Genomic DNA, 23,741 nt, shown 5'->3' on the forward strand with positions numbered 1-23,741 from the left:
AACTCTGACCAGGAGTAAATTGAATGGATGGATGGATGGATATCCGGCGAGTGGACGGACAGACGGACAAAATATTGCGCGCCCCATTCTTTCCTTCCATTACCGGATGGGGCAGTAGAGAGTTCCGCAACTCTGGCCACGTGACCGCCGTCGTTCCCGTCATCACACGTCACCTAGAAGCTTCTTCCGGGTGTTTTCATTCCTGTGTCCGCCCTGAACAGTTATTGTATTACTGTTATTTTCTTGCTCTAGGCAGATAGTTAAGCATCATCAAAGATGAATCGTATTTTCGGTCGGGGAAAGGCGAAAGGGCCTCCACCGAACCTCACCGACTGTATAGGAAACGTAAGTACGACTAAAACCCCGTTAAAGACTAATCGGTTAAGCAAAACAAAACAGATGAAAACATATTGTCCACCATATGAATTTTGTTTACGGATTACAAATAAATACGGTGTGTTTTTGAGAGTCCCGTGTGTTGCACCGGTATGCTTCGATGGGATTAACAGGGTAGCTGTTAAACATAATGTTTTTATACACCGCATTTCAGCGATAAGCAAAAATGCATGCTAGATTTTGGGAATTGAAGTTCCTGGGGTATGCAGAATGGCATTTACTTCTTTCTTGGATCCGTGAGCCGGCCCCTCTATGTGGCACCCATGCCAGGTGGACTCCAGGGCGGAGTCGATCGACAAGAAGATCACCCGGCTGGACGCGGAGCTGGTCAAGTACAAGGATCAGATGAAGAAGATGAGGGAGGGTCCGTCCAAGGTAAAGACGCCCCCGTGAGGCTTTAAGGCGATGGAGCAAGGGGGCTTATGACATAAACACAATACTTGACTTCTGCACTGATGGAAATTTCTGGAATCGTTTAATTTATTCCAGAACCAGCCGTTTTGCTGTATAGATTTGATTGCTGTCTTGAACCGTCGTGCCCTGTACTGCACTGCTGTTTATCTTAGGGACACCATACATCTGAGTTAAATTTAGGATTATTCCAAGGCCCCCTGACTAATAGGGGCCTTAAAGAATTTGGCCTGGGTTGGGGGCCCAATATGATATGCTTTCATGGGGCCCAAAGTCTCTAGTGGTGCGCCCTGCCCCCAAAGGCCTAGGGAATTAGAATTTAACAGTCTTCCTCTAAACACATGTAGCAGTAAAAAGTTAAACTAGACTTAGTCATTTTAAAACATCTAGTCCTTCATGACTTTCCAGCAAATTCAGAATTTAATCTGAATTCTCTTTTACGCTTTTAAGGTTTATACACCCATTGGCTGCAGGACTGATTAACTTAATGTCTTGGTAGATCCATTGTCCTCAAAGACTCAGTGTGTTTAATGACGAAATGTCTGTCTTTGGTAGAACATGGTCAAGCAGAAGGCATTGAGGGTCCTGAAACAGAAGAGAATGTGAGTCGCCTTTAGTTCATCTCTGTTGTTATTGGTGTAAAAATTAAGAATTTCCTGGTGGAACGAGATGAAGCTTTCATACTTCAGCATTAATCCATGCTAAATAGTCTTTTCTAAGAATTAAAACAAAACAAATAGTTTTTATAAACCTCTAAATGACAACATTTCTGCTATGGATTAACATTTTAAGTTCCGTTTCTTTTTTTATTTTATTTTGTGACTGAAGCTCCAGTGACTGTATATGTTCATGCTTTTAGGGAATAAAAATATTATCATTAAATTTGCTAGTGAGTGAAACTTAAAGGGAATGGCGAAGTAATTAAAAATCGGGCTGAACAGTATCACATTGCAATATCACATTGCGATATTTAAAATATCTTTGGTTACTATTGCAATATTTATAAAAGCGAAAAACAATGATGAAATTTACCCAAAATAACCTACAGCCAATTAGAACTTATCTACCAATACCGTGTGTCAAGTAAGGTGTTGGTGTTCATGCAAGTTGGGGCAACAGATGCAAAGCAGTGCTTTGTGGGAAAGGATGAGGAGGAAAGGAGGAAAAGTAAAGTGGAACCGCAGAAGAGCCCTGGACCTCTTGTTGTTTTCTGTGCGCAGGTATGAAGGCCAGAGAGACAACTTGACCCAGCAGTCGTTTAACATGGAGCAGGCGAATTATACGATCCAGACGCTGAAGGACACGAAAACAACCGTAAGTACATCTGTCAGAGAACAGATTCCTTTCAGCATTGCTATTTTAAACTGGGATTCTGTATAAGGTTGCTTAATACCTCCCACCACTATGTGGCGCACTTCTTTGTAGGTGGAAGCCATGAAGATCGGTGCCAAGGAAATGAAGAAGGCGTACAAGAATGTCAAAATTGACCAGATCGAGGTGTGCCTCTGGTGTTTCTTGTTCCATAAGTTTGCTTGTTAGTCTTTAATCGAGATTTTTTCCTCGATTAAGTGCAAGTGGTTTACACAACAAAAGTATAAACATGCTTGTTTATGTGGATATTCACTCAGAATATTATCAATAAATAAGCTCTGTAACAGAAGTTGGATGTAAGTGAACAGGTAAATATACTAGAGCTGTCACAGTTACGTGATTTAACTCGATTGCTAAAAAGCAGCAGGTATTTAGCCTCTCGGAGTAGCTAGCCTGTCCTTGTCATCTTGTTGACTTAAATTATTTTGCTTAATTAACTTCCTACGATTCCTGTATGTCGAAATAATCGCTTTTAAAATGAAGGTTAGCCCTGTCGCTTAGCTTCATCATCTTACACAATACCGGGTTGCCAACTTTGGTCAGCTGGCTGGCGTGATATTTTCAATTTGAGACAAGTCTGCACGCACATTTACATGTATGTAAGAGTTTTATTACCTGGTAAATATTCTGTAGGGCTTGTAAACTACCTCAGTGCTTTAATTGTAACTAATGTTAGGTTTATAATGGAATAATATAGATTTGCTGTAAGAATTCTTTAGTGAGTGTGAGAGTCTGAAAGCGTGAGTGTCACGCCAGATGAGTGAGATTTGGCAACCCTGTGATACATAATGTGCATGCAGAACTCATGCAAAAACAGCGGCGGTAAATTATTTGTTTTTACGTATACTAGATAATTTTGAAAAGGACCCATCATTAAAATAAAATAAAGCTTACTAAGTTTCATTTCCAGTGACTGAGTAATAATAATAATAATAAAAGACCTATTAAGTGCAACCTATTGAAGCTTGAAGCTTGAAAACTATTGTGTTCCATGAGATGCGACAGCTGCATGTGCATGAAATGCTGTGTTGATATTAACATCACACATCGCGCAGGCCTCTCAGGGAGGCGGAGTTGCATGGTGGGTCACGGTGATCGCGCAGGCCTCTTAGGGAGGCGGAGTAGCATGGTAGGTCACGGTGCTGCCGCACAGCGCCGCTTCGTGCGTGTGGAGTTTGCATGTTTACCATGTTTACCATGGCTGGCGGCTTTTCTGCGGATCCTCTGGTTTCCTTCCACCGTCCAAAAAACATGCAACTTAAATGAGCTACTGCACCTTAACTGACCGTATGTATCACTCAGTGTGCACTCTGCAGTGCTTGGATGATTCCTGCCTCATGCTAATTGTATTATATGTATTATATATAAATTATATTACTTGATGATTTGTCAGAGTAGTCGGTAGATTACTTGATTTTTGATATAATCGATACTGTCAGCCGTAAAATATATATGGTGTCTATAGGTATATGAAAGTGTTACACCGGTGTTTATAGATACACTATTGCTACTGCATTGAGTTTAAGATGATTAATCAAAGCAGTATTTAATGTTTAACGGGCGGATGGATGAGGTAGTGTGCCATCAATAGTCTTATTTGTTGTTATTTGTGGTGTTGGTTGTATAATGTTTTATTGTTGGATGTGCAACAAATGTCAGGTCATGGTTTTGGGTCATCGTGACCGACCATGGTGGTTGTCTGGTGACAGGATCTGCAGGATCAGCTGGAGGATATGATGGAGGATGCCAGCGAGGTCCAGGAGGCTTTGAGCCGCAGCTATGGGATGCCGGAGATCGACGAGGACGATCTGGAGGCGGGTGAGTGTCGGTGTTGGTGGTCTAGTGGTTAGGACGCTTGCCTGTGGACTAAGAGATCGCAGGTACGAGTCCCACCTCTGGCACTACCATCCTTAACCCCAACTTGCACCAGGGGGGGGGACTGTCCCTGAATTTAGAAAAATGGAAGTCGCTCTGGAGAAATGCTTCTAATGAGTGCGAGCTCATCATCTTTGGGTATGAACATGGTTGTAATTCCATGCTCAGAACTGGATGCCCTGGGAGATGAACTCCTGCTGGATGAAGACACCTCATACCTGGATGAGGCTGCCTCAGCCCCCGCCATCCCCGAGGGGATCCCCAGCGACAGCAGGACGAACAAGGTAAAGGTCCCGTTTGCTTTTGGGTTTTAATGTTTCAAAGTCAGCAAATCTTTATCGTCGACTTAAGACACATGATGCATGATTCATACACTCTCGCTCTCATTGGCCATAATGCAAATGAGAAGTAATAGAATATAAATACTGAGACATACAAACATGGCATTTAAAAAAAAAAAGAACATTAAACTAAACAAAGGAAAACGTTAATCTCCTGATCGTGGACAAATTGTGCAAATTTGGCCTGGAATTGGATGAGGAGAGTTATGCAAGAAATAAATACATTTTAGTTTCTGAGTTTTGACTCTGGGGATATTAGTCCTTTTAGGAGATCCAGTTTTAGACTGTGAGGGCCCAGACTGCTCAGTAGTCAAATAGACTGCGGGCCGAGGATAAAAAAAGCCGTTGAGCCTCACTGTCCTGGATTTGAGGCTGTAGAACCTCCTGCCAAATGGCAGTGGAGTCTGGGGTGGGATTTGAACCCATAACCCTGGAGGTGTGAAGTTACGGTGCGATTATAGGTTAACTGCTTTCCTCCAGAGCTCCGCTGTGGGTTTTCTCCAATGACCTGGCCTTCTCAGCTTGACATCCACTGTGATGTTTGCTGTGATTTTCCTGTCAATTCCAGTCATAATCTGTGCACAGGGTCCTTTTATGCTTTTTTTTGAGCCTTAGAGTAATATATTAGTTCTCTCCTCTCTTTCAGGATGGTGTCCTCGTGGATGAATTTGGGCTACCACAGATACCTGCCACCTAAGGAAAAAAAATCATTTTTATATGTAAAATACGACTTTATAATTGACTCATAATAACTGCTATTGATTCTGAATCTGAGTTGGCACCCTTTTCCAATCTTTTCTTTTAAAGCGAAATTTCTTTATACTGTTCCAATGTAACTTGGCTGTTTGCAATTGAATGCTAATAAACCCACATTTTCAAATCAACTTCTTTCAGCTGATGTCAAGTTAGAAGGTGTAATTTATCTGTCATGCATAACGTTTTTTTTTTTTGTATCTTTGGAAGAATTATTTATAGCAGGCTGCCGTAACACTGTAGATAACACTATGGCTTGTATGAAAATCAATAAATTATGTTTTAAAGAAATGTTTGGGGGTAATTCAGATTCAGTCCTCTCTTGGTCTTAAAATAACCTGAGTTCAATTTTCCTTTTTTAGCAATGTAGTATGAAATGTTGACAATTTCATTTTTTTAATCAGATGTTTAACTTTTAAAATTTTTATTTTAAAACTACCTTCTACAATCTAGATGATATATAGTATTGAATATCATGAAAGATATAACCTACACTTATCAAATGTGTATATAAAATCTAGAATACAGTGCTAATAATTAAACTGACTAGCTATAATATGTAGATGCAACCATTACAAAGGAAAATACTTAAGCACTGGAATATTGTATGTCATTGTTTGTCACCTGGTCGGCCCAACTTAAAAAGTAGGTTGTTAGACTATTTTTAGTGAGTCATGAAGTGTGTGTGTGTGTGTGTGTATGTGTGTGTGTGTGGATTAGGTTTATTTAGCTCTTTAATGGCACCACCTCCCTGGTTGACAACCTTGGCTCATGATTTATTGAACCAGCAATAATCTGGCTCCTCAACATAAACCAGTTGAAAACCGCTGTTCTAGATGAATAAATGATGGTAATTGGTGCGGTGAAATTTTCATCATACGCCTCTATTATGTTGTACTTTAATGGCAGATATGACATGCTGCCGAATACAAATTAAATTTTATATTGTAATTAATGTTACATAATACTCGTGGTAGAGTCATACAGTAGATATTATACCACCTTCAAAATTATCCTCCGGCAATGGATTGGGGTCACGTGATTCTGAGTGACATGCGTGCCTGTAGGATTATGGTTATTGTAGTGTTTGATGGTGGTTTCTGAGTAAATTGCGATAGCTTTAGAAAAATACAATTATTACATCTTAAGTCACATTGCACATTAATTATGGTATACATGCACATGAAACAGTAATCGAACGCGGCTCTTTTCATTCTTAAAAACATTAAAATTGAATATATCTATTAATTACAGCAGAACAAAAGTTTTGACTTCACACTGATAACACATTACTAATATAATGACTGAATAATATCTTATTGTGGGGTTAAGTAACAACAACATAATTGTCAGCAGTGAGCAGGACACCCTGAATTTAAATCCACTCTTCAGGTGACAAATGAGGATATTCCTAAATAATGCCTTCAAGCAGAAAGACTTACAAAACAAATTACTCGTTAAAAAATAATGTTCATGTGGTATAGTGAAATTTCAATTTAAAAAACAATCATTTATAGACCCCGTGTAAGGGTCTGAGTGTAAGTGGATAAGATGTTTAAAATTTAACATGTTTCAATTTGCCAACACAAATAAGAAAAATGGCTGTCATCGTATACACATTGTTCTGCGATATTTTTGTCACTTGTTTGTTATTCAGCTACCCTTTTGTGCCTATATATAACTACATCCAATAATACGTATCATTTATGTGAGTATTGTAAAGCTGGCGTGAGCGGCATTTAAAGTTATCAATATTTTGACTGTGGGAGGGTGATTTCCTGTTTAACCAGGAAGCATCTCTAACTAGTCCTCCTGCAGACGGAATACAGACATGGCTGAACCCACGCTTACGGTCACCGTGGCATACGGTAATACCCTCTTCTGCTTCGCGCCTCTGCACTGGAAATGAATGTGTCCGATTGCAAATATATGTATATGTTTTGAAGGGAGTTGGTAAAGTCACCAAAGCTGACATATGCGCCCTTCCAGCCAGCGTCAAGCACAGCGTCGCCCTGCCGGCGCCGGCCGGAGCAGAGCCGCTGCTGCGGGACCTGGCCGAGGAAGTGGCCCGTATGACCGGTGTGCCGGTCTCTTCCCAAAAGCTCATCTTCAAAGGTGCTCCGCCGGCAACTGTCGGGAAAACTATTTCCCATTTACCGGAGTAAAGTTAGCAGTGGGTTCGATATTCGCCAGACATTCACACATCTTCTCTGTATTTACTCCATTAAAATATTACAAAAACAAGGAAACTCCACATTCACAAATCAGTGTGTTTGTGAAATTACATGCACACCTTGATTTTTCAATTACTTCATCCAATAAATTGTGAAAATGAAAAATAATGCAGCTCCTGTTGTGAATTAACGCGTTCGCTTGGCTTTTGACAGTCCGCAACGTTTCAAAATAGAGGTCTCAAATGGAAAAACAAAGAATTTCTTAAGCGGTTATGACTGAAGACATTCAACACTTTAAAACTCCATTCTAATGTGTTACATACTTAAACGGAATCACAAGCACATACTCAGCCCAGTAACATGTAAATAATGGTTTAAGCTAACGGCCATTTTTTTTCTATGCAGGTGGAACATAGAGCATACTAATGTTCAAAAGCCAAAGAAACCAATTACATTATGGTAGAAAATAATGGATATGATTTAATACGATTTCATTTCACAAATCACCTAAAGGTTTACGTGCCAATGTACAGAATATGTGTAAGTTCTGAAATTTAAGATGCCCTATGTCCACCTGCATAGAAAAATAATAGATGTTAGCTTAAACCATTATTTATAGTTTCGCAAGTGTTAGTGGGCCCTGTATGAGATTGTGATTTTGTGTAAGTATGCAACACATTGGAATCGAGTTTTAACGTGTTGAATGTCTTCGGTTATAACCGCTTAAGAAATTGCTTGTTTTTCCATTTGGGACTTTTATTTTGAAATGCTGCAGACAGTCAAAAGCCAAGCGAATGTGTTAATTCATAAGGAGCTGCATTATTTTGAATTTTCGAAATTTATTAGCTGTAGTAATCGAATAACCAATGTGTGCATGTAATTTCACAAACACACAAATTTGAGAATGTGGAGTTTCCTTGTTTTTGTAATACTTTAATAGAGGAAATACAGAGGAGATCTGTGAAAGTCTGGCGAATATCGAATCCACTACTAACTTTACTGTGGTTTTCCACGATCCATCTTTACGGAACTGATATTTCCCGTGCTGCTATCTTTATGATACTCGAAATATTGTTTAGAAAATTAGAATTTGGATCCATAGTGAATTACTGATTTTAATATCCATAAATGCATTACACTGCCGGGAATATACACCAGATGAATGGTCTTTGATGACGTTTTTTCCTGGTATCAAAGATCTTATCTTTGTTGCTATTTCACTATTTTACTCGAGCATATTACGTAAACATTCAGCGTGTCCCAAAATACGTACATATGTACAGCATTTAGGAAGAGTCGATTTTAAAAAGCATTGTCTGTTACGCAGGGAAGTCATTAAAGGAAATGGACCAAACCCTGGCCAGCTTTGGGGTAAAAGAAGGTGCTAAGATCATGATGATAGGAAAGAGGGTAAGTGCATTTATATTTCGTGTAATTACGCGGAATGTGGAAAACAACCCAGCCGTTTGCGGTGAACTGTCCATTAGCTAATATCAATTTGGAGAGACTGCGAGTAGTGATAAAGGAAATGGCATGGACATTTTGCATGCCAATTAAAAGATTTGTCTGTGTAAAACAAGTAGTCTTCAGTTTCGAATACTGTGATATTTTTAACATCATTGTCTTCCCGTAGAATAGTCCGGAGGAAGAAGCAGAACTGAAGAAGCTGAAAGATATCGAGAAGTCTGTTGAGCAAACGGCTAAGAAGCTGGACAAAGTGGACGGGGAATTGACGGGTTTGAAAAATGTAGCAACCATTTTGTGACTTCAAAGACTGACCTATCAGATGTCATATTCTGCCAATCAGTTCTTAGACATTACCCACAGTGAACTTGGTTGTAAAAATTAATAAAAAGGAACAGCAGTTTGAATATTTTGTGAGACTTGGGGGCCCATCATCATCATCATCATCACTTCTTTCCGTTTTCCCTTCCACTGTGTCTTTAAGAACTTGATGACTGTATATGTACATGATTCTCCCTGACCTTTCGTGATGGCGATTAATCATACAGGGTTTCTTAGCAAAGGACCTACAGGCAGAAGCGTTGAACAAATTGGATCAGAGGGTGAAGGGGGCAGCCGAACAGTTCATGAAGATCCTGGAGCAGATGGACGCCATGGTACGCGTGAGCTTGGGCTCCTTCCATATGTCGTATATCTTTCTATGGCTCAGTAAGTTTGGGATGTGTTCCTGACTCATGGATTCATGTCCCATGGTTGACAAAGTAATCATTGGGCACTTGAGCAAGGCTCTTAACTCTAACTGCCTTTCCATACCTGTATGTTGTTTTGAACCAAAGTGCTAATGAATGCTAATGTTGCTTGTATGTGTTCTTGTGCTACCAGACAGAGCCATATTTGTGACCCATCACCACAAAATGAGTCTTGTGGGTGTATTTCTACCAGTGCGACTTAAGACTCATTTCGTGGTGATGGGTCACATTTATGCGCACATATTTATGTCCTCTCAGTATCAAAAAAAAAAAAATCTTGTTTTTCAGAGCTTGCCTGAGAATTTCAGCGATAGCAGGATGAAGAAAAAAGGCTTGATTAAAACCGTCCAGGTAATCCGGCACCAGTAGACAGTTTGTGTGACCTGGTTTTACTGGGAAAGCCGTCCGATTTAAGCATTAAAGTCATGGATGCTGGAGACATAGTGGGTTGACGTGTGTTTCGGTGCTTCCTGTCTCCTTTCAGACCTGTCTCGCCCAGTGCGACAGAATCGAAGCTGGAATTTCTGAACATCTTGCAAAAATCCAGTCCAAGAACCTGGCACTGGCAGACTAGGCTGGAAGGGGCTTTCTGTGTAAATAGCACACCGCTCTGTGAGCGGCTCGTAGACCTGCACTGTGCTCCGCCTCTGGAGCAACGTATTTATCTGTCATGAATTAAACTGGACTTGTTACCACAACAACAAACATCAGGAACTGCCATGATATCGCAGTTTGATTTAGTCTAAATCAGGGATTTGTTTCTTTGAAGTGTGTTCCTTGTTGGATACTCTACGGCACTTCTGTCGTCATCCACCTTGGTGCTGTCTACTCCTTCTCCCATCTTCAGGTGCCAGCAGGTCTTAAGGAGCTTTGTAATCATTTTCTGTGTACTCCTAAGCTCAGTAATCCCTGTGTTACACCTTAATTTTCAGTCGGCGAGGTCCTACTCTGTCCTCATAGATTTTGTTTTTTATGTAACCTATACAAGAAGTACTGTAGCTAAGTTTCTGTATAAGGAAGAACGTTCCCACTATAAAATGATTTGGTTCACTTATGCACCTCAGGTGAAGACACAGACTGGCTTTCAAATTCATCAAGTTGTCTACTTGTTCACGATCCATTTTACAATCCAAGTGAATTTTTAATACTGCCTCTGTATGGTTATTTTAAGGGCAAATTAGCAAACATTTACCTTCCTGTTAGTGCAAACTGATTATTTCCTGTAAGCCTAATTTGGAGAAAATGGATAAACGTGTTTGTCACTGGGAACCAGGATGAGAACCACTGTCACAAGGTTCTGAACCAAAACCCGGTGGGAAAGTGAGGTCGAGACTCGACGCCTTCGTGGATTTTTAAGCAACTTGTTTCTATACCATTTTATTCCTCCTCCTTTGGTAGACATTTTAATTTTCATAAAAGCAGAAACAGCATTCAAGTGTTCAATCTTACTAACAGTGCAACTCGGTAAAAACATCTATTCATGTCTGCCATCTTCAAGATGGCGTGTCCCTGTGTAGTTTTTGAAATAAACTCATTAGGTATGACTGTACTCCTTGTCTTCATATCCGGACCATACTAGGGGAATTCCCCTAGAACAAGGTAGAGTTTTTTTTTTTTTTTTTTTTACATCCAGAGGTGGATCGTTTTTGAAAGATTTTGTTTCAACCAACCGAGTTGAGTATACAGTCACAAAGTACTTGGTCGGTTGGTTAAAACAAAATCTTGGCCTGGATTTTTACTTTCTGGAAATTATACATCTCTGCTAAGATCTCACAAATACAATCAATCGGGTGAATCACACTGGTAATATATGACAGACAATCATATACTGAACAAAAATATAAACGCAACACTCTTGTTTCTGCTCCCATTTTTCATGAGATGGACTTAAAGACCTACAATTCATTCCAGATACACAATATTACCATTTCTCTCAAACATTTCTCACAAATCAGTCTAAATGTGTGATAGTGAGCACTTCTGCTTTGCTGAGATAATCCATCCCACCTCACAGGTGTGCCACATCAAGATGCTGATCTGACATCATGGGTAGTGCACAGGTGTACCTTATACTGCCCACAATAAAAGGCCACCCTGGAATGTGCAGTTTTTTGCTTTATTGGGGGTCTGGGGACTCAGAACCGGTCAGTATCTGGTGTGACCACCATTTGCCTCATACAATGCAACACATCTTCTTCGCATAGAGTTTATCAGATTGTCAATTGTGGCCTGTGGAATGTTGGTCCACTCCTCTTCAATGGCTGTGCGAAGTTGTTGGATATTAGTGGGAACTGGTACACGCTTTCGTATACGCCGGTCAAGCACATCCCAAACATGCTCAACGGGTGACATGTCCGGTGAGTATGCTGGCCATGCAAGAACTGGGACATTTTCAGCTTCCAAGAACTGTGTACAGATCCTTGCAACATGGGGCCGTGCATCATCTGTCTGAGTGGCTGGTCTCAGACGATCTTGGAGGTGAACCTGCTGGATGTGGAGGTCCTGGGCTGGTGTGGTTACACGTGGTCTGCGGTTGTGAGGCCGGTTGGATGTACTGCCATATTCTCTGAAACGCCTTTGGAGACGGCTTATGGTTGCGAAATGAACATTCAATGCACGAGCAACAGATCTGGTTGACATTCCTGCTGTCAGCATGCCAATTGCACGCTCCCTCAATGCTTGTGGCATCTGTGGCATTTTGCTGTGAGACAAAACTGCACATTCCAGGGTGGCCTTTTATTGTGGGCAGTATAAGGTACACCTGTGCACTACCCATGATGTCAGATCAGCATCTTGATGTGGCACACCTGTGAGGTGGGATGGATTATCTCAGCAAAGCAGAAGTGCTCACTATCACACATTTAGACTGATTTGTGAGAAATGTTTGAGAGAAATGGTAATATTGTGTATCTGGAATGAATTGTAGATCTTTAAGTCCATCTCATGAAAAATGGGAGCAAAAACAAAAGTGTTGCGTTTATATTTTTGTTCAGTGTACCTCTAAATATAATGTGATTAAAATTCTAACTGAAACCACCTTAAGTGCTTCGCTGTTTACAAAGACAGTCGATGTTGAGTGTTTCTCAGCCCATCCTCAAGGACCCACAGACCGTTCGCTCTGGCGGGGTAAAGCTGCCCCTCAGCTTCCCGTAACCTGCCCAAGCTGAGTGCATACTGTAACCAGTGATGACACGCTGGACGCTCATCCTCTTTCACTTCTATTTGGGGTAGTTATCCCCCGTTCACTCCCCATCACCAGTCCGTCACCAGTTCAGCCTGTAGCTGTGGGGGAAGATTCTTTTATGCAGGTATTCCACCACCTCTGCCTTGCTGGTCAGCTTCTCAAACTCATAGAATGGAACCTGCAAACAAAGGCCCACAAAAATATCTCGGTTTACATAAATACTAAAGCCTGCATACAAAACCTAATGCGTCGACCGGCATTCAGACAGAGCGGCGACGTTGCATGATTTCCCTGGCTAGGAGACATAGCTATCAGGCTCCACAGCATGCAGTAACAATAAAATTTCAACACATGCATTTAGAACCAATGGCATCTGATCATTTAAGCCTCAGAACCAGACTGGCACCTTAATAATTCTGCATTCTCCTGAAGGGCCCACTGCCTACCTGTACAACTTCATATCCCAGAAGCCTCAGGTGCCTCTGTTTAATGGCCTCTTTGCCAAGCAGCCTCCTCGTGTTTGTGGTGAAACGCTTCGGACCATCAATGCACACAGCTATCCTGCAGATCAACACCGAGAACATACAACTCTGAATATCTCCTAGGAATCATGAATTTGACTCAAAATATTCATCCGAAAAATCATCAGCTAATGATATTCTAAAGAGCTATATGAAATGCAAAATATCTTAGAATTTTCTTTAGAAAAACAAACCCATAACAGTAGAGTTAAAATAAAGTTTTAACAAGACGATTCAACAATTCACAAGAGAAACCGCAAAGGTTCATACTTCTTAAAGACGTCCTCAAAATTGCTGGCTGGTAAGACGTATCCTTCCTCATCGAGCTTTATCTCCACATCTGTACCAAGGAAAACACCCATTCATTCATACCACAGTCATCTTCATACATACATCAAATAGCTGGAGGAAAGTATAAACAATGTAGCACTTCTCTATCCAGAAATGTCACATTTAAACAGAGTTGGAAATATAAGGTCCAGAATTTAAAAATCCAGACCAAGATTTTGTTTCAACCAACCAGGTGAGTACTCTGTGACTGTGAGTCTTCATGCTCAAGTGTTTGGTTGAAACAAAATCTTGGTCTGGATTTTTACTTTCTGGACCTGAAATTTCCGCCTCTGCATTTAAATAGTTTCTTTTCACAAAATAAAGGACATTTCTTACTCTTTTTACAAACCTATGCCTTGTTATTTCTTCCAAAAAGTACCCTGAAATTATCTGTTGAAGTGCAACACTTTTTCAGCATTATTCATATAAAATACTGATCAACTTCACCCTCAATTTCCTCATAGCAGCTTACAAAAACTCCCCAAAAACCCGGTACCAAAGCCAAGCTTGGTTTAATTCTGAGATCTGGGCTATCGTTCGGTAATCTATGCAGAGGACTTCAAAGTCTGAGAGTGGAGCATCTCACCTAATGTGTAGCAGTATGGCGTCAGGACACGGGACGCAAAGTAGGCCCGAGCCCCGAGCAGGTCGATCAGGCCAGATTTGATCGAGTTGTAGAGGTGTCCTTCCACGGGAGTCTCCAGGGACCGGCCGGGCATGAGGAAGGACTTCACACGGTACTTCCGATGAAGGCTTGGTCCCTACGATTCAACAGTCAGGTGCATCGGCAAAGTAATGAGAATCCCAGCAGGGAAGATGCCCAGTAAGAGTGGAAACAGATCATAACGGCGAGAAAACGGGCTTCTGACGAACAAGGTGCTTACCTCATAGAAGGGACACTCTAGCTTAACGGTCATGTAGAGCTGCGTCAGCTGTGAAAGTATGATCCTATCTATTCCCGTGCCTTGTTCTGAAACAGATTGAAACAAATGGGCAAGCAAAACGCTGAGGTTACCCTCAGACTTTGTACCAATTGGTAGGCATGTAAGTGCACTGACTGGAGGGAAGCGTAAAAACCCGCACAAAACACTTCAGACTCAACTTACCATTTCTCTGTACAGAAATATCACATTTAAATAATTTATTCACAAAAATAAAATATGATTCTTGCTCTTTTTATTATTCCAGTTAAAGATGCATAAAAACCCCAGTAACTAGATACCAAAATAAAAGCTTTAAAAAGATTCAGGGGACACCAAAACCTGGGAAACGAAAGTATGATCCCTACTCTTGAGATCAGGGGGCAGCCCAATAGTCATTTCTCAAAAATTGTTAAAGATAATGACTGGACCAAAAACAGTTTATGATTATCATTTGAAAGTCTTTGTGTTTTTTGGTATCAAAATAAAACATTCTGACTTATCAAATCTACCTTAATTTCTCCCTGCCTGTAAGTAACAGCACCCAGCCAACAGAACCTTCCATGAACCCCTGAGGAAGACTTTACCTTGAAGCTGTTGGAGGAAATAGGGGTTGAAAACCTTTGCCACGAAGTTGAGGGGGAACCTCTCAACCAAGGTGCACGAGTGCAGGAGGTTGAGCACCGTGCGGGGCTGGAACTGTGAGAAGCGTGAGTGCAAGATGGCCTCCACCTTCCGGAAGAGGATGCCCGCATTGGGTGGGAGGTACGCCAACTTCCCGAAGGGCATGATCTGCCGGGCAACCTGGCTGGTGCTGTAGCTATCCGCCCGGTACACGAAGCTCTCAGCCACCACGTCAAAAATGGCCGGTGAGAGGATGTTCCGGCGGGCGAGGTACTGCATCACCTTGGAGATGGTCTCCGGATGTGACTCAAAGGCTGTTGCCGTGACACGTCTCTCCAGCGCCTCCACAAAGAAGCGGTCGCTATGGCCAAAGTGCGTAAGGGCCGCCAGCACCGCTGCCAGCTCGCTGTTCGAGAAGTTGGCCATGTGCCTCACCGAGTGCTTGCTAAGGCTAATCACCAGTGGCATGGCCTGTGTCTGGTCCAGGGCCACCAGGGCGATCAAGACCCGGCTGATGGCAGCCGGGCCAAGCTGACTAGCGATAGACACGGCGTGGGTGTTCATGGCGTTCAAGAGTTCCTGGTAGCGGCCACCTTCTCCTGCTCCGGCCTGGAGCAAGCCATAGACGGCAGCTAGCTCATCCAGGCTCCAGTTCGCTGGGGATCCAAGTCGCACCTGATCCATCACCTGCTGTAACATCCCACATCCAGGCCCTTCCAGGGCCAATAGTGCTTCTCCGAGGCTACACAGCTGTGCCACAGAGAACCTGTCCCGGTCTAGCCGCTCCTGGCACTCGGACACCAGTCGCACCACCAACGTGCTCCAGGGATCCACGCAAAGGCGTGTGCAGGCCAGCAAGGCGGACGCCAGCCCAGCTTCGGTAAGCCGCCGGGACTCGTGCTCCAGCTGGAAGCAGAGAGCCCGGACCACGTCATTTTGAAGTACCTCCGCGTCCCTTAGGCCGCCCTCCCCCAGCTCAAGGTCCGCGATGCGGTGCAATGCCGCAGCCGCCATGGTGTCTGACATCACCTCCGCTGACTGCAGAAGACGCAGGACGTGCTTTGAGGAGCTGCAGTCCCGGAGCCTGTCTGAAAAAACCCGCTCGTCTTCCGCAGCGGGCCGGTGCAGCTGCGTGAGTAGGAACCGAGGCGTGGAGTCGCCATGGAGACACACGGATCCGAAGCTGAACGTCACTGGGTCCCTGACCACGGTGGAAAGGTGTGCTCTCCCACTGTCAAAAGGGAGAGGGTGGCAGACCCTCCTCTTCCAGACAGTCTGGGGACAGGCGAAGCATGCGGTTTGCACACAGGGCTCGATGGGACTCCAGGAGAACGATGCTGCCCCGTGAAAAGCATGAAGACCTTGGCTCCTCGGCACCAGACTCCTCGTCACAGCCTGAATCAACTTTAAAGCCATGATGCAGCTGAGAAGCTCACCTGGACTGGGAGCCTACAAAACAGAAGACAGCATGGACCCTCTAAAGTACATGTTTTCAAAATTTCACGTCTTTCAGGCTTCAAAATAATTCGAAAAATCTGGTTCAGTCACGTCATGTTTATTGTGCTTCTTGGGTTTCGGATGCGAACCGGATTTCTCTTTTAGAGACAGATAAGAAGCAAACCTTAAAAGTTTTACGGGTGGATAAAAACAAACCGGTCCGATTTGCCCTTGGAAAATTAATGCCACTGCTAGGTATCTGAGTAGTATGTTAATTACAGACTGGCTGAAACAGCCGACTATTTTGCTTAGTGCCTTTTTCGTACAGGTCTAATATACTTATTCAGACAACATGTCCACAGTTCAAGTAAAAATCTTTACACCACCTTTCCGAAAGCCCACTAGCATGTTACGGATCCGGCATGGCTCCACAACGATGACAACCACGGTTTCACTTCCGGGAGCGTGTTGACGCACAGGGGGCGTGGTTGCGTAATGAGGGGAGTATTTACAGCGGTATCCAGTTATAGGTCTTACGTAGAATAGATATATTCTAAAACGTATCAATAGTTCCAATCCATCTGCATGAAATGATTTTCCATAGACGAGGCAGCGTGATTAACAGTTTTACGTAGATAGGGTGACCGTACGTATTTTGCATTGCAAACAAGAGGATACAGGGGGCAGTACGCGGAGAGGCTTAAAAGCAACAAAAATATGCACACAGAAAATATTCTGACTGTAGGGAGCAAATGTCAGCGTGACAAAGCGAAATCCCTCATATTTCGGCGTTTTTAAGTCCCCAAAAATGAGGACAAGTCCTGCAAAAATGACACGTGGTCACTCTAATGGCATTTGGGAAGAGTGCCCCATAATTAAGTGTCCTTTTTTGGACTGTCTAGAGAGAATGGAGACGTAGTCCGCATGTTTTGCCCCACTGTTGCGCTGGAATGATTTTATACGAAAATATTGATGCAGATATCGTTTAATTTTCCACACCATAATTGCACACACACAGGTTACTTCTCTATTACATGGACACACAAAAAAAAAAAATTATTGACGCCAAAGTTTAAGCTTAAACTCATTACCAAAAATACAGAAGTTAGGGATTTTCCTTTTTACAACTTGATAATACATGTTGATAGTCACAAAGGAGGTCTTCATAACTGCATTTCACGGGGGTTTGAAGAACAATACCATCGGTTTGGGCCAGTTCTCTAGCAAAGCTTACCTGCAGGGCTGTTATCTCCCTACATCACAACAGATGTTCAGACAAAAACACAAAAAACAAGTTGATAGAGAACTTTATTTCAAAAGTATCAGCTTACAAAATGTAAAAATCCAGCTAAGTCAGACCTTTAAATTAACAAGGGTGTTTCGTGGATGAATTTCCTGTTGCTTTTACATTTTTTAACAGCGATTTTTCACGCCACAGGGATACACACGACCTTCTGCGGGGTCAAAAACGGATATTTATGACAGACGAGCACATCTGCTACGACTGATTTCTGAGGTTCAGATATCTGGTAAAAATTAAAAAAAAAAGGTTGTGCCTTCTGGTATATGCAGTCTGGCTTTATTGCTAAGGCAGTCAACAGAATGAACCTAACTGGTTAAAAGGACAGGACACGGTGCACAAGTTGAGCGAGGAGGTCTCCAGGTATCCGGGGAAGGTGGGTGGGCGGTGGTCGGCCATCTAGTCATCCTTGTCTTTGGCCCCGTGCTTAAGGATGCGAGTGAACTCCACGTAGTTGAAGTTGCTCTTCTTGTCGATCGGCGCCTCGCGGAAGAGCTCGTCCACCTCCTCATCCGTGAACCGATCTCCCATGGTCGTGAGAAGCTCCCTCAGGTAATCCTCCTGGATGAAACCTACGGAATAAAAGACTCTTGACGTCACCGGCTGATCAAACCCACCCCCCTTCAGGGGAAGTTTTTGAGACATTTCGATCTAAAATGTAGCTACAAGCAAACATCCCCTCAATTTCCTCCAAAAACTTTTTGTACTTTGTTCTTTATTTGCATTCATTGTCTTAATTGTTCATTGTCTTGCACATACACAATCCTCTTTTTTTTGGAAATTCTACACCCTTTTTAGACCATTTGCACACACACACTCCCACTTTAGTTATATACCTCATCTCTGTATCCTTTTGTCATTATACTAGTACTTCATTACAGAATAATACACTAGTATTCTTTATTTTGCATTTCTTGTAATATCTTTATTTTTCGTATTTTCAAGCTGTTGTCTCATCTACACAATAAGAATTATGCCTTGGCATAAACTCCCTCGGAATGAATAAAGTTTTATCTAGTCTCATCAGCACAGACCTCTCACAATATGCTTGCACACTGTAAATGCACTCTGCGTGTGATGTTTGTCATGTACTATATGTATACATGCATGATGTCCATATTGTGCCTTTTAACTTTCTGCTTCGCACCACTTGAATCTGCACAAACCATCACATACCATGCATTTACTCTTTCCCGTCGTGTACTTTGCGCCTGGCATTTTTTTCTTTTTGTGTTACACCCTAACTGTTAACTGTCTATTGTCATGGTGTTTTCAACAGTTGCAAGCTGCACCAACATGCGTTTCCACTGGCCTTAGTCAGATCATCACTGATTCTGAAACACTGCCAGTTTCTCAATGAACTTCATTTTAAAAGTGACCAAGGGCAAAATACTCATGCCAATGAAAACAGAACTTAAGGAACATTTATAAGCTACGACGGGAGCTTCTCTCCTTCTTACATGTTGTTCTGGTCAAATGTCAGTCTGTAATGTGTCACTCAGAACCAGGATTATGTGCCTTTCTTCCTTAGGAAGTACCTTAATGTTGTATCTTTTCAGATTTTGACAATTTCCTTAATGTTTTATAATCCGTTTGTGTACTGTGCACTTTTAATTTGTTAGCAGAATGTGTAGAGTCTGGACTGCCCGTTTTGATCTATATTTATGTTTGTCCATGCACTACGTTCTTGCTGCTATGCACCACAATGTTCCCCAGGCATCAATAAAGCCCATGTATTCTAATGTAAATAACTTCAAAATAGAATCAAACACACTGTATTTTGCTACAAATTGCTCAATACTGCAGGTATGGGTTTAAGGCCGCATGTTCTGGGGTGCTCACCCGTCCCCTCCTCGTCGAAGCAAGCAAATGCGTTCCTGATGACGTCCTCGGGGTCAGTGCCGTTGAGCTTCTCGCCAAACATGGTGAGGAACATTGTGAAGTTAATGGGGCCAGGGGCCTCATTCATCATGGCCTCCAGGTACTCATCTGTAGGGTTCTTTCCTGGAAGATGATTTCAAAATCTGTTATTCAAATGTATCCAAAGGACTCTCCAAGGGACTAGTTACAGACGACACAAATGGCTTCTTCCAGCTCTTCTCACACATGAGTCTTACAGAAACTGTGCAACTGGTTAATGCAAATTTATCCATTAATGGAAATTGAACATAAACAAATAGGGAGAATCACAACATGTCCCCTGCATGACCCAATACACCCAGTCTACAAATTCCTCAGAGGGACCAATCCAAAGTCCACCAGCTATCTGCACTCTGGAGAGGCAAACCATCTTCATCAGGCTGAAACCAGAAAAGCTGGTTCACAAAGCCATCACCTAACCTACAGGGAGTGGGAAGCATATGGATGGAACCCAGCTTCGACATTTATTAGAGTTTTGTACTTGGAAGTGCTTGGGTTATGTGAAGTCGCCTTTCACAATGGGGGGTGGGGGGGGGCTAGGACTGCCCCGTGACATTAAAGGTCTCAAGATTTATGGTTCTTCTCCAGGTCACATGCAAAGAAAACACCTCTAGGGCACAAATAGGTCCTCGGTTCTTTGAACTGATAATGAGTTTTGAATGCTGACCAGCACATGCCGACCTCAAAATCTCAATCAGTCACATGGACCTACCCAATGAAGCCAACATGTCATGCAAGTCCTCCTTGTCAACGAAACCATCCCGGTTCTGGTCGATCATGTTGAAGGCCTCCTTGAACTCCTGGATCTGGGACTGGTCGAACATGGCGAAGACATTGGAGGTGGCGCGCTGGGGCCTCTTCTTGGTGGTCTTCCCCTTGGCTTTTTTGCTCGACATTTTGGCTGTTTTTTTTGTTTTACCTTAATGAGCACAGTAAACAAACCATTAAGATTGTGAGGGACGACATCTGTTTCACTGTACCTTTGATTCTCATAAGAAAAATTACTGTTGCATGTAAAAGCTCTGAAGAATGTTTGGAGCTAGAGCACCATATGGCTAATGGGTAGCATGTCTCCACACGCCAACAACAAGGGGCGGGTAACTTTAACTGAGGGTTCCTGGTGTCAAATTAACATTTGTTCATTGGACGGGATAATCGCAACCCTGACTTCGGAACATCAGGCGGAATCACACTCCTTCCTTCCAAACAGACCATCAACAACCTCTCTCCTGCAGCCAAAATCGTTAATCCAGATAGACTGGGTCATGCGACAATCAAAAATAGTGCGTGAGCAGCAAGACTCAGCTAGTCCTGGCAAGCAGGGCTTTGATCACGCTGCAGGAAGACCTCCAAAAGCGTGTCTCTCGCGGCGCTATTAAAGGCACCGGTGCTGCCCTAGATTCTTGCTACATCCTCTGTAGGCAGTTAGAGAAATGGGAAGATCACTACAGATGATAAAATGGGCTAAACCGAGAGCTGAGGATTCACGCTGCGGGATTTTACGTAAACAGCCGATCGGCCGTGTTTATGGCCGACACGATACGACCAGAAACGCGGCTACGAAATAACGACAGCATCCTTCATGTGCGACTCCAGAATCTCTTTTCTATTCGTCACCAGTAATACTGCTGCGTGCAGCTGGCCATCTCCTGTAGTCAGGGAGACAACCGTAACCATGACGCATAGCATCTGGTTTTATTGAGAGCCATAAATAAAATTAGAGTCAGTGTAGGGTGGATCGACGTAAACCAGAGGCTCGGAACCCAGTCACAGCACAGTAATAGCTGACTGACTTACCAAATGATTGCCATTCCAGCAAAAACTCACCAAAAAACTCAAGACAAATAAATACACGAAAGCCTTCGACACAGGACAGGAAAAGTGATCAATAGACAAGAAGCAGATAGCCTATCTATGGCATTTCATCACTACACTGACACCACCTCAAGAAAACAGTAGACGCTGCTCTTTTTTAAACCTAGTAATGCATTATTGACTGGTTTAATTTTAACTAATAACCCCATTTTCCCCCCACATTAGTATCAGACAAAGACTTCTACTGTGTGATCCAGACTCTTACTATCACTGATGGTCAGCAAATGATTAAAGGTTCCCCACAACCTTGACTGGTGTATTATTCTGTATATTTGACCTAGCAATGTATTACAACACACCCATGGAAAGCGCCTTGGGACGACTCTGTTGTGAAAGGCGCTATATAACAAAATGTAATTGAACCCTGACGAGGATAAGTGGATAGGAAATCGGTGGGTGGATGCATTCCTGCATGCAAAAAAATGACAGTTTTGATTTCATTTGCAGCCAAAAAAAGTTTAAAAGATGTTGAATTTAACGTTAAAATGTCAGACCAAATCGACCGTGAAACAACGGAATGTGACCATCAAAAAAACCTGTTCAGTTCAGTAGCAAATACAGGATAATGCGAACTGCCCAGCCTATAGCAACAACAAAAACAATTCCAAGATACATAAAAGAATACCGACCTTTACAAATAACAATTCCATGTACGTCAGTGTCACGCCTACCGACAACGACGAGAAGCCTAGTTACTGCAGGGTTAACTCGCAGGCCAAGATTTCAGTGCAATATCACTGGCCAGCTTTTCTGATCAAGAGAAAACCTACCATCTGAGCGAGAGGACTTGTTAAAACGGATGGTTTTGTAACCATGACTGGAACCCCCCTACACTGCCCCTGGGCCCATTTGGCCCAAATGACTACGGATCGCCCGTCGCTCCATAACCGCAGGGCACAGCACGGAAACGCAGCTCCAGTACTCAACCCAAAGCGATCGCGCACCAAAACCCACTACCTACCTTCATATTTAATTAAAAAAAAGAACGAGGAACGGCAAAACATACCTGATGAACACGAGAATAAAGTGAGAGGAACTCCGCGCTGCTTGTACACCACCGCCCTAACTTCCTGATAGTCAGAGCAGTTCCGCACAGGAAACCAAGACCGAACCACCCTCTGGATTGAGGGGGGCGTGAAAAATATTAAATATAATTATACATGTCAAGCTTTAGTTTACACGCCAAATACGCTTTAATTTTTTTCGTATAATACTTGTAGTGTTTCAAGTTTCGCGATTTTAAAATTTAGCTCAAGTTTTAGTAAAACTATTTTCCCGACTTGGTATGTTCCGGCACATTCCACATTGGCAACGTTGACAGTGTAGAAATGTCCTTTTAGGGAAGAGAGGCGACGACTTCCTGTCTGAGTGGGGTTAGTTTTGCGCATACTGAATTCATTAGTAACACCAATAATATTGTGATTCCGCTGTACTAGGAACACGGCTGACACGGTTGTAGTTATTAACTAATTATGCTGACAAGTTAGTGTTAAAAACTAGTGGGGAAACTACTAATTTTGTTTGTTTTTAATACGAAATGTGCCACATGAGGAGTGATTGAACGTAGACTGGGTGTAAAATTAGACGGTGTACATGGGAACAAAACTCTGGGGGTCAGAAAAACAGTTGGTAACCTTTGGAAGAAGATGGAGTGTTGCCCTCAAAGTCTGAAAGAAGGGGCCAGAGCGGAACGCATGACTCACGCCCTAAACCGGTCTGCTGCAGCCCCCCTGTGTGTTACCACTTCCAGGGATGTTTGTATGGAAGGCGAGTTTGAGTATCCTCCTAAGCCCTGCGGGGAATATTCGGCATATCTATGGCGGCAGTCACTTACCGCTCGTGGGACGTTTATTCAAACTGTCCTGGTTTTTGGAAAGTGATACGTGCGGTTTTATTTCAAATAGAGCTGCACCTGTGGGGTTTTGTCTACACAGTAATTCGTGTTTGGAGAAATAGCTGGGACTTATTTAGTGTATTCCTGAATTCATGAGTCAAATAAGTTATTATTAACAATTAGACTGCTTATTCTGTTGAGACAACACATGTAAATGTCAGTCGAAGAGGACTTCGTTTGATTTTTTTTACCATCTGTTTTG

At 42.6% G+C, this 23,741-nt stretch overlaps 4 protein-coding genes across 4 annotated transcripts; 2 read left to right on the top strand and 2 right to left on the bottom strand.

Moving 5' to 3' along the window:
• Positions 1–161: 161 nt before the first annotated feature.
• Positions 162–5,278, top strand: chmp5b (charged multivesicular body protein 5b). The gene is made up of 8 exons (XM_049001029.1): positions 162–345; positions 667–771; positions 1,363–1,409; positions 2,028–2,121; positions 2,233–2,304; positions 3,888–3,996; positions 4,222–4,337; positions 5,041–5,278. The coding sequence occupies exons 1-8, from the start codon at positions 277–279 to the stop codon at positions 5,089–5,091; spliced, it is 663 nt and encodes a 220-aa protein (XP_048856986.1). The 5' UTR covers positions 162–276; the 3' UTR covers positions 5,092–5,278.
• Positions 5,279–6,916: 1,638 nt separating this feature from the next.
• On the top strand, positions 6,917–11,083 carry bag1 (BCL2 associated athanogene 1). The gene is made up of 7 exons (XM_049001036.1): positions 6,917–7,015; positions 7,137–7,262; positions 8,649–8,731; positions 8,955–9,068; positions 9,334–9,441; positions 9,823–9,885; positions 10,019–11,083. The coding sequence occupies exons 1-7, from the start codon at positions 6,979–6,981 to the stop codon at positions 10,106–10,108; spliced, it is 621 nt and encodes a 206-aa protein (XP_048856993.1). The 5' UTR covers positions 6,917–6,978; the 3' UTR covers positions 10,109–11,083.
• A 1,452-nt stretch (positions 11,084–12,535) lies between these two features.
• Positions 12,536–17,214, bottom strand: fastkd3 (FAST kinase domains 3). The gene is made up of 7 exons (XM_049000954.1): positions 16,937–17,214; positions 15,077–16,562; positions 14,454–14,539; positions 14,156–14,330; positions 13,510–13,579; positions 13,165–13,279; positions 12,536–12,896 (listed from the first exon to the last, which is right to left on the bottom strand). The coding sequence occupies exons 2-7, from the start codon at positions 16,527–16,529 to the stop codon at positions 12,798–12,800; spliced, it is 1,998 nt and encodes a 665-aa protein (XP_048856911.1). The 5' UTR covers positions 16,530–16,562; positions 16,937–17,214; the 3' UTR covers positions 12,536–12,797.
• A 627-nt stretch (positions 17,215–17,841) lies between these two features.
• Positions 17,842–22,757, bottom strand: LOC125724083 (myosin regulatory light chain 2, smooth muscle minor isoform-like). Its single transcript, XM_049001039.1, has 4 exons — positions 22,652–22,757; positions 20,483–20,689; positions 19,693–19,854; positions 17,842–18,422 (listed from the first exon to the last, which is right to left on the bottom strand). The coding sequence occupies exons 2-4, from the start codon at positions 20,664–20,666 to the stop codon at positions 18,250–18,252; spliced, it is 519 nt and encodes a 172-aa protein (XP_048856996.1). The 5' UTR covers positions 20,667–20,689; positions 22,652–22,757; the 3' UTR covers positions 17,842–18,249.
• Positions 22,758–23,741: the final 984 nt, after the last annotated feature.

This window comes from Brienomyrus brachyistius, unplaced genomic scaffold (genome assembly GCF_023856365.1).
Source record: "Brienomyrus brachyistius isolate T26 unplaced genomic scaffold, BBRACH_0.4 scaffold54, whole genome shotgun sequence".
Lineage (NCBI taxonomy): Eukaryota > Metazoa > Chordata > Actinopteri > Osteoglossiformes > Mormyridae > Brienomyrus > Brienomyrus brachyistius.